Below are 15349 nucleotides of genomic sequence, written 5' to 3'. Positions count from 1 at the left end.
GTGCAGCGGTTAGAGCACATTTGTTGTTAAACTGTATCACTAGCTTCATGACCTGTGTCAACTCCTCAATCAAAATCTCTTTTGCCTCACTGGTAAAATGGGGATGATAACAATATCAATGTCATGCCATTTTATACAATTAAGTGAGGAACAAATGACATTTATTTCGGTAAAGTGCTTGGCAGACTGCCCAGCATATAGGGAGAACTTGATAATGTTAGGTATAATTATATTTTTTGTTTGTTTGTTTTTTGTTTTATTTATTCATTTTTAGAGAGGAGAGAGAGAGGGAGAGAGAGGAGAGAGAGACTGAGAGAGAGAAGGGGGGAGGAGCTGGAAGCATCAACTCCCATATGTGCCTTGACCAAGCAAGCCCAGGGTTTCGAACCGGCGACCTCAGCATTTCCAGGTCGACGCTTTATCCACTGCACCACCACAAGTCAGGCTGTTAGATATAATTATAATGTGGTCTCAAAAGCTACCTTTCTTAAGACAAGATAGGTTGCTTGTACTCAAAATCCCATTGATAAATTATTCATACAGTATTATTTATTAAAGGGTCACATCATTTGCAAAGTTAACAGCAAACATTTCCATTCATAAAAACCACTTGAACATTCACAGATGTACCATAAACTGGGATATATCCAGATAGAAATATCAATAACATTTCATCTGTAAAATTTTCAAAGCTTTGCTTCCTCTGGTATTTAAAACCAAATAATTTGCATTAGATGTAAGCATATAAAGGTATATATATACACACCGCATGTATAAAAATATCTAAATTTTAAAAATGAATTTAACATAGTCATAATGCATTCATTTAAAATTTTAAGAAATTGCCCTGGCTGGCTAGCTCGGATGGTTAGAGCACTGTCCCCATGTGCAGAGGCTGCCAGTCTGATCCCCCATCAGGGCACATACAGGAACAGATCAGTGTTTCTCTCTCTCTCAAATCAATAAATAAAAAGATAAAATTCTAAGAAATATTTTCAACCTAATTTTGATATCTTGAAATGTATATTATATTTTTTGGGGGAAAATAAGATTTTATTTGTATCTTCTTTAATTCTGCTTTTCCTATTATTATTTAATTACTGACACTAGTGTGGCTGCCATACCAAGTAATTTTCTTCTTTTAAATTTTCACTGGAAATTAAACTATGGGATATTCCATTAAATAAGAGTATGAACAAATGCATACAATCTAAAAATTTAATTATAATATGCATCTATAATTAGCCTCATTTTTACTTGTGTGCTATTTAGAAAAGGAGGTATTTATTCTGTAATTAATCTATTTCATAATATATGGCTCCAAAATGACTCTGAATATACTATGATATAATAATAAAACATATATTAAGGTTTAAAATAATTAGGAAAGAAATGTCCATGGGAATAGAATTAATAAAATCTAAATGTAGCAAACTATACAAACTACTATTTTTTTTAAGCGAGAGAAAGACAGGCAGGGACAGACAGACAGGAAAGGAGAGGAATGAGAAGTCTCAGCTCATAGTTGTGGCACCTTCTTTGTTCACTGATTGCTTTCTCATATGTGCCTTGACCAGGGGGCTCCAGCTGAGCCAGTGACCCCTTGCTCAAGCCAGCAACCACAGGGTCATGTCTGTGATCCCACGCTCAAGCCTGAGACCCGTGCTCAAGCTTGTGAACCTGCTCTCAAGCTGGCTGAGCCCGCGCTCAAGCCAGCGACCTCGGATTTTCGAACCTGGGACCTCAGCATCCCAAGCTGAAGCTCTGTCCACTGTGCCACCGCCTGCTCAGGCCAAACTACTATTAATGATAATATTTTAGAAATATATAATGTAAGATGATAAACCAATACATTTAATGAAAGTGTTAATAAAAGAGGGAAGTTACTTTTATAAGGCATTGTATCTGGTCAGCATTTATCACCATTTCATATCTTAATCTTGCTAATAAGCATGCTTAATTATTTTCCTCACTTATTCAGTTCCACATTACTTCTCTTAAAATATGTTTATCTATTAGAGAAGTATTTCCCTTGCTCTTTTTCTCTCTCACAATTCTGGGTGGTTAATCTAAATCTTATGCACTGAGAAAAAGCCAAACAATCCTGGACTATAGTCACTTGAGAATACTTCTAGCTTTCCAAATCACCTTTGTGGCTCCTTTCCCGTGGACCACTGAGTCACAATGCCAAGTCATACCTTTTACTAGAAGAACAAGTCCTGTTAATTTTTTGCTTCTTCTCATGTAACTAACTGGGATGATATTGAGCTCAGTGCTGACCTCACAGTTTTGGGTTTGTGATGGAAGAACAGCCATACATTTAAAGTGTCAGGTCTTGACTGAAGAATCAGGCTCTCCTGTGTACAAGGCTGGAAAGCCTTATTTTGTTTTACTATTTAGTTAATGGACAGAAATACTGTATTATAGAATTTTTAAAAACAGAAGGAAAAAGTTAACTAATATTCTACCTCACAAAATGAAACTTTATCCTAATAAATGTTGCCGTAACGATTGTTAAAAAAAAATATCTCCCAGCCACACTGACTATAAAATGAGTATTTTTAAGCCTGAATATAAGAGTTCAAAATTATGTCCAGCTCTTTGGGCTCTGACCTTGTTTCCCAGGTGTTTTGCAATACCTCCCAGTATTACTAACATGTTCCCAACTCAAGGACTTCCTTTCATCAGGAGAAAGAGTCCTAAACTCTATACCCAGAGTTTCTAAATCCTGCTTCCTTTTTTTTTTTTTTTAAATTTCAGCAAGAGAGGAAGGGAAAGAGAGGAACAGAGGAACATCAATCTGTTCCTGTATGTGCCCTGATCAGGGACCAAACCAGCAACCTCTGTGCTTCAGGATGGTGCTCTTAACTGACCTATCTGACCATGGCCTGCTTTTTCTTCTTAGGTAGCTAATAGAGTGGTGATGCAAACTCACCTACCATCAATACACCTAGCATGTAATGAGGCACATAAAGTCTAAAATTTTTTTATGCATAGGTTATATAAAATGTTTACTACTTTTATTAATGTTACTTTAAATATAGTATATCAAATATATTTAAAGACGAGGCAGTTTTATATGAAAATATATGAATAAAAACAAGAATTTCTAGGTTGACTACATCTTATAACAGAAACTCCTAAAATAAGAAAAAACACAATAGTATATAGAAATACCTTAATAAAAGTTTACCCTGAACACATACTTGTCTTTCTAGGTCCTGAATTTTTTTGGCATCTGCTGCTTTATCTTTTAAACGCATCTTCTGCTGAATAGATGGATTTCCAGATTCAGCTTTCAGTTTCTCAACCTATCAGTAAGTGAAAACATGTTAAGGCGCATATTTTATTTTATTTAAAGATTTTATTTATTCATTTTAGAGAGAGGAGACAGAGAGAGAGAGACAGACAGAGAAGGGAGGGAGGAGCAGAAAGCATCAACTCCCATATGTGCCTTGACCAGGGAAGCCCAGGGTTTCGAACCAGCATATTTTAAACACACCAGAGAAACAGCTGGAGGGAAGCCCAATGATAGTGCCTTCATCCACTGATTAATTCCCAGCTATGGTGCTGTGCTGGAGGGGTGGAGGGCAACCAGCTGAGCCAGGCCCCTGCTGTCACGGTGTTGATGCTCTAGGGTGGTGGTTTTCAACCATCAGTCCACAGACCGCTCTGCCAGGAATTTTGTGCCGGTCTGTGAAAGAGTCAACCACCCTGATGTTGTATGAAGATTAAAAACCACTGCTCTACTTGAAAGAGACAGTTGATAAGCTAATAAAGTAAATTAATAACAAAACCTTAGAAAGCAATAATGTTGTGAAGAAAATAAAAAATAAAGGAATGGGAAAAAAGGGTCCGAGAGGGTGAGGTTGGCAGCAACATTTAATAAGGAGATCAGGAAAGAACCAAGGCTAGAGAAGGCTGGGCCAAGGCAACAAGCGGTTTGAGCTTGACATGTTTGAGAATCCATGGAGGTGTGGCTGCAAGACAGGGATACGTAGCCTGGCTTGGATGAGGCTGGAGAGGCAGGCAGGGTTCAGACCACGAGGGCACCCGACAGGTTGTAATACGGAGTTTGGATTTATTTGCAGTTTAATCTAAAATAGACTACACATCTAAAAGCAAACCAAAACCCATACCAGCTATTTTAATTCACAGAATTTAGAGTATTGGTTCAATGACACAAGGCTAAGAACTGATTGTTGAATTTCATAGGGTTGACCTACAGAAATATGATACATTCTGAAATGATCTATTACCTCAAGTTTGAGCCTCTCAATTTCTTCATTTGCTTCTTTAAGTCGAATTGCATCTTTATCCAGAAGTTCCTGATTTTCCGCATACCACTGTAATCTTTTTTGCAGACGACTGATTTCTTGTTTATGCGTTTCTTCTAAAATTTTTATTTCATATAATTTTTCACCTATAGGATAAAGTAATTCAACTTTATAATTTTTCAAAATATATAAATTAAAAGATTTTAAATGAAAAACAACACCTATCTAATGAAAGCATTATAAAAAGATGAGGTAAAACAACTGATGTATGCAAGAAAGGGTCCAGTTTAACTTACTAGTAAAGGGAGATGAAGAGAATGTTCATAATTAAATCCTCACACTCACAGCAAAGTGGACTATGTAGAAATTTTTGATACATTAGTTGCTTTCTCACTGACTTCCATTATAAATGTAAACTTGTGTCCATAGAAAAATAAATATTGGATTTAAGATCATAAAAATAAAGTATTTTTTAATTATATTAAAAAGTAACAATAGTAAATAAACATTAGTAGGTGCTTACCACACATGACTTTAAACAACTTATATGATGGTACTATTCTTACTATTCTATTTTTACAGAAAATAAATGTAATTTTCTTACAAACAGGTAAGTGAATTTTATTGTTCATTATCTTACACTGAAGATCATACTATCACAGAGGAAAAATCTTAACTTTCACAAAGAACTTCTGGCCCACCTTTCTGGCCTGGTGCTCTGCTACCCAGTGCACAGGTGCAGTCAATGCCATGCCCATTAAACTCACCAGAACAGGGTCCCCCCATGCCTTCACTTCTGAACCTTCCCATCTGCCAAGTGTCACTCCTCCTGAGACCCTTATTCAGCACACTTTCATGTTTGTAATATTTTTTATATTAAACTTCTGCATTCTTCTCTTACTCCTTTTTGCTTTCTCTGGTGGAGAATGCTATATTCATCCTTGTGTTTTCTACAAACCTAGAGCATAGTATCATTTGTTCACCTGGCAAACACTTGAGAGTTTACGTTTTAGGTCCAGGGATAAAAAGACAGACCACGCCCTCCAGAAGGTCACAGTCTAGCTGGGGTGACAAACATGTAAGCAACTAAACATCAAGGCTACATATTCAAAATCTTGATTATCTTTAATCTGATAATCCTGATAAAACCAATGAAATGCACATACCTATTACTAATTTAAAAATGTTTCCAACATTACAATATATTTCAAGGAACAGCAGTTTGATTATACTGTCCAATTGCTATTACTTAAATTCAAGAGTGAACAGTTATGAACATAAAGATAAACTGTTTTAGCTTGGTGGTTTACCTGTGGCAAAAGCAACCTGATCTTTGGCTTGGTCTCTCTCTTTCTTCATTTTTTCCAAGTCTACTTCAAGAGCCTGTTTGTCTTGCTTCAGTCTTTTGATGTCTTCTAATAAACTATTTTTTTCTTTCTTGATATTCATAGAAATACAAAAGCAAACTATTTTTAACCACATAAATTACAGCAGCTTCTCCTTCACACACTCCATCATAAATACTCTTTTTCCTAAATTAGCTCTGATTTTATTACTGCCCCCCCCCCATTATTAATAGCTCTCCACAGCACACGAGAATCGGTTCTAATCATCTAACTCAGCACAGCTTAAAAGACCTTCTAATCTACTGTTCTAACTTCTGGACATTGTAATAACCTCCTAACTAGTCTGACTCTTCTACCTTCAGCATCTACAATCTGTTCTCCTCACAGTAGCCAGAGGAATTGCTTTAAAGGGTCAGTTTATAGCACTCCTCTGTCTGAAACTCTGGTGGCTCCGATCCTTTAAGGATCCAAAGTCCTTACCATGACCTTCAGTATCACATAAGCCAGCTTGCCCAGGCCTCTGACCACATCTACTACAAACCTTCCCCCTCCACTCCAGCCACAGAGAACTAGTTCTCTGAACACAACCAGCACACTTCTACCCTGACGTGTTTGCCCTTACTACTTTCTTTACCCACAGCACTCTGCCTCAGACAGCAGGTGGCTCGCTCCTTTACTCCATCAGTATTTCTGCTCAAATGAAACTCTTTCTAGAACAGCAACCCACAGCCTGGCCCCTGTGTATGTTGCTTCATTTTCTTCTCACAACACTTACCACCACCTGATATACTATATATCATATTTACTTAAAAGCAGGACTTTATTGTGCTAACCCTTCCATCTATCACAAATGCATAAAAAATGCTTGGCATATAAAAAAAAAGTGAATTCTCAGTATGCTCCACTTTCCACTCTCAATGGTCCTCATTCTGCTTGACAAAATCTTACCTACCCTTCAAAGCTTAGTTCAAATGAGGCTATTCCTGATTTGAACTAAGCTTTCCCAAAAACTTTCTCTCTAGGATAGCATTTATTACCTGTTTCATATGATAGTGATTTGTGTACATGCCTCCTCTTTTATTAGGCTGAAAGCTCTATGGGGATCAAGGCTGAATTATTTGTTTACTTTATGGGACTGTAAGTACATGGCAGACATTCAATAAATGTACACTTAGCTCAACTCTTGCTGCAGTTTATGGTGGCACACTTGGTATAGCTGAGTTCCAAAATAAAATTTCTTACCAATTCTGTATTATATTGCCTTACAGTCTAAAATCCCATCTTACTAAGAAAATAATCCATTCATAAAGTATTAAATAATCTTGGTTTCTAACTGCATCACTGATTTAACTGCATCATTTCACTGTTTCATCTTCTGTCGAAGTCTTTTTTAGGAGAACAGTGAGTTTCTTCAAGTTTTTGAATGCTCAGGTATTTTTCTACAAATAGTTTTTTTAAGTTCAGCCAATTTAGAAATGTTCTCCAGCACTGCCCACTTCATGGCATTACAGAATTTTAGAATTCAAAGGAACTTGAAACATCTTGAGTTCAAACATGCAATCACTGCTTATTGCTTCTGTCCACTTTATTCTTGCATCTGTCCAGGGACTGAGACTTCCCACCGTTAGGAAGGCCAGTATGGCCCATGTCAACCCTGTGGGCTGGCAAGTACCTTCCCTACCTTGTAAGTTACTGCGCAGATATGCAGAGAGAGTCTTTGCTGGCCTCGCTGACCTTACCTTCCACCACTCTTGTCCTTACTCACTCACTTTTGCCTCAGTGGCCTCCGCTTCTGGAAGGTAACCAACCCATTTCTGATTCAGGGCTTGTGCTGTCCCGTAGGCTAGGTGGATTAATCTTTGCACAATTAGCTGCTGCTCTCTTATCTCTCAACTCAGACATCACTATCTCAGACAGTGCCTCCTTGGCCACACTATTAAATGCTGTCTTCCCTACCCTGCCCACCCTTATTCTCTGTATTTATTTTCTTTAAAGAACTTATGACTGTGTTAATTATTCACTGGTTTACTTACTGTCTGTTTTTCCCACTAGAATATATGTCCCTAGTGAGCAAGGTCCATGCCTGTCCTGTTTAGCTACTGTTTTCCAATGCCAAGACAAGTGCCTGGCACCTGGCTGGTGTCTGATCAAGGCTGACTGAAAGAATGCCTGAGGTCAGCCTCGTTCTCCTCCCCATCCTGGGACATGAAAGGAAAAACTCAGGACTTTTGCTTTTCGTATGTATCCATCCCCAAGTTATAAAGACCAACTAACATTTTAAGACTAAACCAATTAGTACTTTTTTTTTTTTTTTTACAGAAACAGAGAGAGTCAGAGAGAGGGGTAGACAGGGACAGACAGGAACGGAGAGAGATGAGAAGCATCAATCATCAGCTTTTCATTGCAACAGCTTAGTTGTTCATTGATTGCTTTTTCATATGTGCCTTGACCATGGGTCAGCAGACCGAGTAACCCCTTGCTCGAACCCCTTGCTCGAACCAGCGACCTTGGGTCCAAGCTGGTGAGCTTTGCTCAAACCAGATGAGCCCGTGCTCAAGCTGGCAACCTTGAGGTCTCGAACCTGGGTCCTCCACATCCCAGTCTACACTTGATCTTAGCCAAAAGGCCGAGAAGCGATACACATCCCAGTCTGATGCTCTATCCACTGCACCACCGCCTGGTCAGGCTTAGTACTACTTTTTAAGGTACAAATTAGACTTAATATATAGTTGATATGAAAATTATATATTACAGATTTACTCTAGGATAAATAATCTTTCTTTTAAAACTAAACACAGAATACCAAGGTAAATACAAATAAAGGTATATTTACATTCCATCTTTCAGTATTTGAATGAAGAAACAAATCCCTAAAGAGAATTTTTACCTTAAATAATACGTTTTCTTTTTTAAATTTATTTTAAGGTTTTCTCTGCCTTTGTCAATTTCACTATAATGAGGCTAGATATAGAATTTTACTTATTTATTCTAAGTGGGACTCACTGCATTCTCTAAATCTGAGAATCCGTCTCTTTTATAATTTCTAGAAAATTTTCAGCCATTCCCATATAAAAAGATTTACACACACACACACACACACACACACACACACACACTATAACATCTCATATTTCTTATAGTCTCCATTTTTCTATTTTTCTGTGTTTTGTTCTAAGGTTCCTAGATATATTATTTACTATTTTTTCTTGTGTTTGATTATCTAACTTTTACTTATTTTTTAGTGTCCAGGAATATATTTTATTTTATTTTATTTCCAGAGTTGTTCTACTCTGAATTTGCCTAGTCTGTTCTCCTTTTCTCATTTATTTTGTATATTTAATCGTTTTAAGATTATTTATTTTATAGTCTATTAATAATTCTACTAGGGTGCTACCCATGCCTGCTCATGGTGGTTTATTCCTCTGGGTTTTGTAGTTTTGTGCTGTGAGAATATTGTCCACAGAATTTTATCTGTCGGAGTATCATGTGAGCTCGGTCGGTTAAGGATTTATACCTCTAAAAGCTGTTTCGCATTTGTTACTTCTAGATGCACTAGAGGTCATCACTGACTCAGGACCAGAGTTTACATTTTATTTTTTTGCTGTTTGAGCATGACCATCCCCTGTACATAATGTCAACTCAAATACTAAATCACAAAGGTAAAAGAAATTATATTTATATTGAACAACCAGTCAAACATGGGCATCAAGCAGTTGAGATTTTTCCCCCTTCCCTATCTAGAGATCAAGTTAAGACAGAAAAGCTTAGCTGACACCTCAGCCCCTTACGAAGGTGGGTGGGTTTTCTCCCAGCACTGTTTTCCTGAAGGATGTGGCCCTCTGAAGTCCTGCCATCTTGTCTCCACTCTGCTGTCAAAGCTCAAGCCCTCTGGTTACTGAACTAGTAGCACAGAAGCAGATGCTTCCTGCTAGGTTTTTATCCCTGTTCATTTCTGATCCCTAGAGATCTTCCCTACTTTCTTGAGAGCTTGGTGTAATGCATTTACAGGACGCTTATTAAATTTATTCAACATTTTCCTGTGATTTCAGTGACAGTTTTAGTGTCTTATTTATCAGAAAAATATGTTCAAAACAGTACTTTTAAAAGATCCCTCATAACAGCCTTCAAATGAAGCTAATAGTATGCTTAAAACCTGACCAGGTGTTTCCAAGCCCTCACAGAATACGGCAATATTAACTCTGTCAACTTGCCAACTCCGAAGCCCACTGATAAAGGTGGGTGGGGGGGGGCGAAATTTAAAAAAAAAAAGTATTACATAAAGTTATTGAACTCAAGTTTTTATTTTTTTGTTTTTTGGGGTTTTTTTCTTTACAGGGACAGAGAAAGAGAGAGTCAGAGAGAGGGATAGATAGGGACAGACAGACAGGAATGGAGAGAGTTGAGAAGCATCAATCATCAGTTTTTTGTTGCGACATCTTAGTTGTTCATTGATTGCTTTCTCATATGTGCCTTGACTGCAGGCCTTCAGCAGACCGAGTAACCCCTTGCTCGAGCCAGCAACCTTGGGTCCAAGCTGGTGAGCTTTTTGCTCAAGCCAGATGAGCCCGCGCTCAAGTTGGCGACCTCGGGGATCTCGAACCTGGGTCCTCAGCATCCCAGTCGGACGCTCTATTCACTGCGCCACCGCCTGGTCAGGCTGAACTCAAGTTTTATTCATCATAAAATTCATACAATTCCTCATCAAAACTCCCATCCATTAGCTTGTCCTTGTCCGTGTCTGATGACGAATCACTGTCTTCATATTATTGCCTTGTCCTCAGTTCCATCTATGGCATTTGGAATGCCACAACCACTGTATAAGATGCATCCAATTTTTAGATCCCAGATTTTTCAAAAAAGGGTGTGTCTTATACATGGGGAACTACAGTATTTATCTATCTAATAATCTGTACATACATTCATCCAAAGAAAGTTCTTTAATGGATTCACATTTTAAGCTGCATTTTATATACTATAAAAACCTGTTAAACATCAATTATGTTTGTGTTTCAATTTCCATGTGACCATAACTTCACTTTAATAAATTTCTAATTAAAAAGTGGTATGTAATTGGAATTTTTCTAGTTTACATAATCATTCAAATAAATTGGAGGGGCTTCTAGTTTAATGCCATGGTTCTTAAGGAGAAGGAGTGGGGAGAACTAACTGCCCTCCCACGAAAATGTGGCAATGGTGAGTGCACTGGGGACAGTGTTTATAAAAATTATGCAATACATGACACTGTTCTGCTTAAAACAGAATTAATCTGTCCAAAATTCCAAAATGTCTCCATTGATAAATACTGTTCTAGAATATTTTTGGCCATATTCTTTTAAATACAGTACATATAAAGAAAAATTAGAAAGCAACTACTGCCTTTTACCTTTCTGTTAAATATGAAAGATACAAATATTTGTAGGTATAGTTTCTGCCCCCTGGAAGTGTGTAGTCCACTTAGGAAGACAGTCAAAAGCCAACTAAGTTTTTAAGGTGAACAATCACTTAAAATTGTTTTTCTATTTTAGCTGTATATTTTCCATGGGGAATTTACTTAAAATAATATAAACAGGCCCTATATAAGGTTGTGCCTCCCTTACAGCTTCATACAGTAACTGCCCGAAGGCAGGGTCTATTCCAAGGCAGATGCCATCTAAACCCAGTAGTACACTGTTTCTTCTACGTTAAGGTCACATGTATGCTAAATGCTAATCTTTGATATTTAATTTTTAAGTGGTATAAAATTGATAAAAGGACCTTATTTTCCATAAATTACAAAAATGTACTTTTCACACGTGGAAATTTTTATATAGTCTTTACTATTGCTAATAGTTAAAACCCATATGCGACTCACCTGTGCCCCCCGCAGTTCCGCTAACAGATCTGTAAAGTTCTGGTTTCCGGTGGGCGCTGAATCTTCAACTACTTGAGACAGGAAACGACTTTTTTGCACTTGTTCTCTGATTTATTTGAAAAATAAATATTTTTTTACAAGGCACTCTTTTTCAATACAAAATATTTAATTTTTAAAAATTAAAAACTCTAATGGATACTGGAACTATGTGAGTCATTGAAGATAAATTTAATCTAAAAAATAAAATATCACTTAAAGGGAAATATGCTTTAAGGGAATTATTTATGTTTAACTAAGGGAAGTGTTTGTTTAATCTAAAGGAATTGAAAACCCTATGATTATTTTATTGATTTAATATATGATTAAATAATGTAACTATAAAATGTTTCCTCCCACTTCTCAAAAGAAAAAAATCAGTGTCCCAGAAAGAAATGCTGCATTTTTCCTGTGGTCTTGAGCACTTCTTGTTTCATCATTCCAGACTCCATTCTGAGAAACACATATTATCAGTCATACATCTGGAAACTAACAAAACCAAACACAGGCTATTATTTTTACCTTAGATTCAATTTTTCTGTTTTTCCAGAGAAATTATATAAGGAGTTTAAGAATTTATATACTGTATGATCATTTAATCCTAATGTACTAAAGAAACCATTTATTTCATTATGAAAGTTAATTTCAAGTTTCAATTTTGGAGGCTGGAATAGCTCTCTTTTAAAAGCCAGGTAGTATGTATATAAGAATATTTTAAAATCCTTTATTGAAACATCTAGGAAGAAAGCAGATGTAAATGCTTCCTTGCGTCAGACCTGTGCACATTACTACTCTTGCACTGGGGCTACATTTACCAGGGGAAATGAACTTTTTTCTTTTCTTTTATAAATTTACAAAAGAAAATGCTTTTGCTTGCCAACCTGTGCACCTTCTAGCTTTGTCTGTTATAAGGTGTACCTTTTTCTATTTTGCATGAAAGATTAGTATGAGCTAAGCAGTCTTGCTTTTTACATCCTAGGTTTTCTAACAACAAAAAGAAGCATGAATTAATACAGCATCATGACATTTACAGCCAAAGAACCTTCTGATAGCAGTCCTGACTAACTAGGTGTCAATGTGGATGATGGACAACTGGCAGTCATTCCTAAAGGCAGATAAGTATTCTAGCATGCCCATGTTTACGGGTTCAGCATTTTCACTTAACGTATTAAAGTTGGGTGTAGTAACATCCTGAAGACCTGAAATATGATGCCTAAGTAGGTGCTGGTGCTCCATCAGTCACCATGGTTGAGTGTTGGTGATAATTCAAGGTCTTCCTTCTCTTGAGAAATGCCTCACACAGGCAGCAACTCCTCTCCTTGGCACAGAGAATATCTCTCAACTACTTCTTGGGAAGCATCCCAGAAAGTGATACACTGGCTTGGGGGTACAAGAGGTTGCTCCCCAGAGGATATTCCCCACCTGCTTCCTGGGACAACTCCTGGCCAGTGACTGACTGGTTTATGGGTACAAAAAGCTACCTTTTCTTTCTCTTTTTTTTTTTTGTAATTTTCTGAAGCTGGAAATGGGGAGAGACAGTCAGACTCCCGCATGCGCCCGACCGGGATCCACCCGGCACGCCCACCAGGGGGCGACGCTCTGCCCACCAGGGGGCAATGCTCTGCCCCTCCGGGGCGTCGCTCTGTTGGGACCAGAGCCACTCTAGCGCCTGGGGCATAGGCCAAGGAGCCATCCCCAGTGCCCGGGCCATCTTTGCTCCAATGGAGCCTTGGCTGCGGGAGGGGAAGAGAGAGACAGAGAGGAAGGAGAGGGGGAGGGGTGGAGAAGCAGATGGGCGCTTCTCCTGTGTGCCCTGGCCGGGAATCGAACCCGGGACTTCTGCACGCCAGGCCGACGCTCTACCACTGAGCCAACCAGCCAGGGCTACCTTTCCTTGCTTCAAGGCGGGACCAACCACATGATGCAACCTGTTCTCGTGAGCTTCCAGGTGAGAGCAGAATAAAGCTGATCTCAGCTGAGAGCACATTTTTATTACCTTCCCTCCCCTTGCCCACCCTCATCTTGCTTCTCTTTCTCCCTTTCTCATCAGTTATCCTCTAGAAAATCACCTCCACAAAGATTTCCATCTGAGACTCTACATGTATGGAACCTGACTTAGGGCAGTATGATTCATTTTTTAAAGTATTATTACTAATATGCCTTACATAAGCATCTCAGGCTTAATGACCAACCAAGAGGAGTGTTGTTATGTTCAGTTTCAGTTGCTGAAAATACTGTAGCATGTATTACTCATCTAATACCAAAAGAAAAATCCATTGACTATGAAATATATTACAAAATTGAAAATCAGTGTACAATTTTTTTCATTTCTAAGTATACCTGAACGTATTATTAATATAGCAGTAAAATAATTAGAAACCGTATAAGTAGAACTGATTTTAAGAATCTGAAAAGGACTTACTTTAATGAAGCTAACTCACTGAATAAACTCTGGTTTTCTTTGAACATTCGCTCCTCGTTTTTCTTGTTTTGTTCTTGAAGATCTTTCACTTGATTATACAATCTTTCATTTTCCTTATTATAAGTAGAAAATCACATTTTAGTTAAAATACCTAAATATATATATATATGCTTATAACAGATACAGACTTTACATATTTTTAAAGTTTTTAAAATTTCTTCAGTTTTTGAGTAAGCAAAATCCTTTTAAAATTCTTTATATCATCACAGAAGAAAACTATGAAAACAATTCTTTCCAAAATGCTTATTAAAAAAAAAAAAAGTTGCAAAAAGTCCCAAAGCCAAGGAGCCTAATGTCAGTGCGAGGTACCTCATTTCACAAGAGTAAATGGGTGAGTGCCTCCAAGAGGAACCACATTCCAACTCTGGGCTCCGAGACAGAGAGGCCAGAGGGACTGTCTGAACCCTTTTTTTCTATTTTTCACCTGTCTTCCCATGGTGGGATAATTCAGTGTAGCCACAATGAGTGTCCATGCTTGTTTCTATAACTTTCTGTGGTTGGGAAGTTAGAGACTTGGGTGTTCCTAAAGATCAGGACAAAGCAGGTCAGACACTAGACCCAGCTTACCCCTAGGCTTGAGCTCAAAAGTGACACAGTGAGATCAGAGAGAGAAAGTACCAAACCATGCTTAGGTGCTCTGGCTTATCAACCTCTTTAAAACAAGGACTCTGATGAATACCAAGGACCTTTGAGGACTAATGAAAACTAGGAATCATCTCACCATGTCTGGCCTAGTGCCTGGCAGACCATCTGTGCTTAAATATCTGCAGAATTAATGAAACCCAGAAAAATATATATATTGATTCATAGTTTGTGTTATCTTTGTGGGAGGAGGTGGCTGGCAAACTTCTAGGGCTATGAAATCCTCCTTAAAACCCATATTTTGTATAGCAACATTAGAATGGCAGGCCAAGGGCTCAGAAAGGGGCTAACTCAGGGGCAATGTGTCCTGTAAAATCAGTACTATTTCATTTACAGTGAACATTGTAATCTCTGATATGGTAGCACTTTCTTTGGGATGTCCCTGGATGACAATGCTTATTATTGGTAGGCTCAGTGTTTAGGCTATGACAGTCAAAAGAGGAAAAGGGTAGAAAGACAGAAGAAGAAAGGGAAGGAAGTAAAAAGAAGGGGGGGGCTTGGGGGATGGGGAAGGGAAGAAATGAAGATGAAATCTCATGCTGGAGATTACTAAACCTATCCTGGTTGATTGATTTGCTCAAGGCTGCAGAGCAGGTGGTAGAACTAAGTCTAAAACCAGAATCCTTGAATCCAGAACACATGCTCTTAACCATTTTAATTCTAACTATGAGAACTACGTAGACCAGCCAAATGATCACTACCTCATACTTGCCAA

General features: G+C 37.9%; 1 protein-coding gene across 2 annotated transcripts in view; it reads right to left on the bottom strand.

Moving 5' to 3' along the window:
• Positions 1-15349, bottom strand: part of CEP162 (centrosomal protein 162) — a 90578-nt gene that overhangs the window by 24881 nt on the left and 50348 nt on the right. For both annotated transcript variants that reach the window (XM_066358932.1, XM_066358931.1), the window contains exons 17-21: positions 13933-14045; positions 11475-11580; positions 5588-5714; positions 4260-4423; positions 3207-3311 (exon numbers count right to left, since the gene is read on the bottom strand). In XM_066358932.1, coding sequence (XP_066215029.1) covers positions 3207-3311; positions 4260-4423; positions 5588-5714; positions 11475-11580; positions 13933-14045 — 615 coding nt within the window. The remainder of the gene's footprint in view (positions 1-3206; positions 3312-4259; positions 4424-5587; positions 5715-11474; positions 11581-13932; positions 14046-15349) is intronic.

Source organism: Saccopteryx leptura, chromosome 1, assembly GCF_036850995.1.
Source record: "Saccopteryx leptura isolate mSacLep1 chromosome 1, mSacLep1_pri_phased_curated, whole genome shotgun sequence".
Classification (NCBI taxonomy): domain Eukaryota; kingdom Metazoa; phylum Chordata; class Mammalia; order Chiroptera; family Emballonuridae; genus Saccopteryx; species Saccopteryx leptura.
Note: the sequence above shows the minus strand (reverse complement) of the source record. Positions and strands in the feature narration are given on the sequence as shown.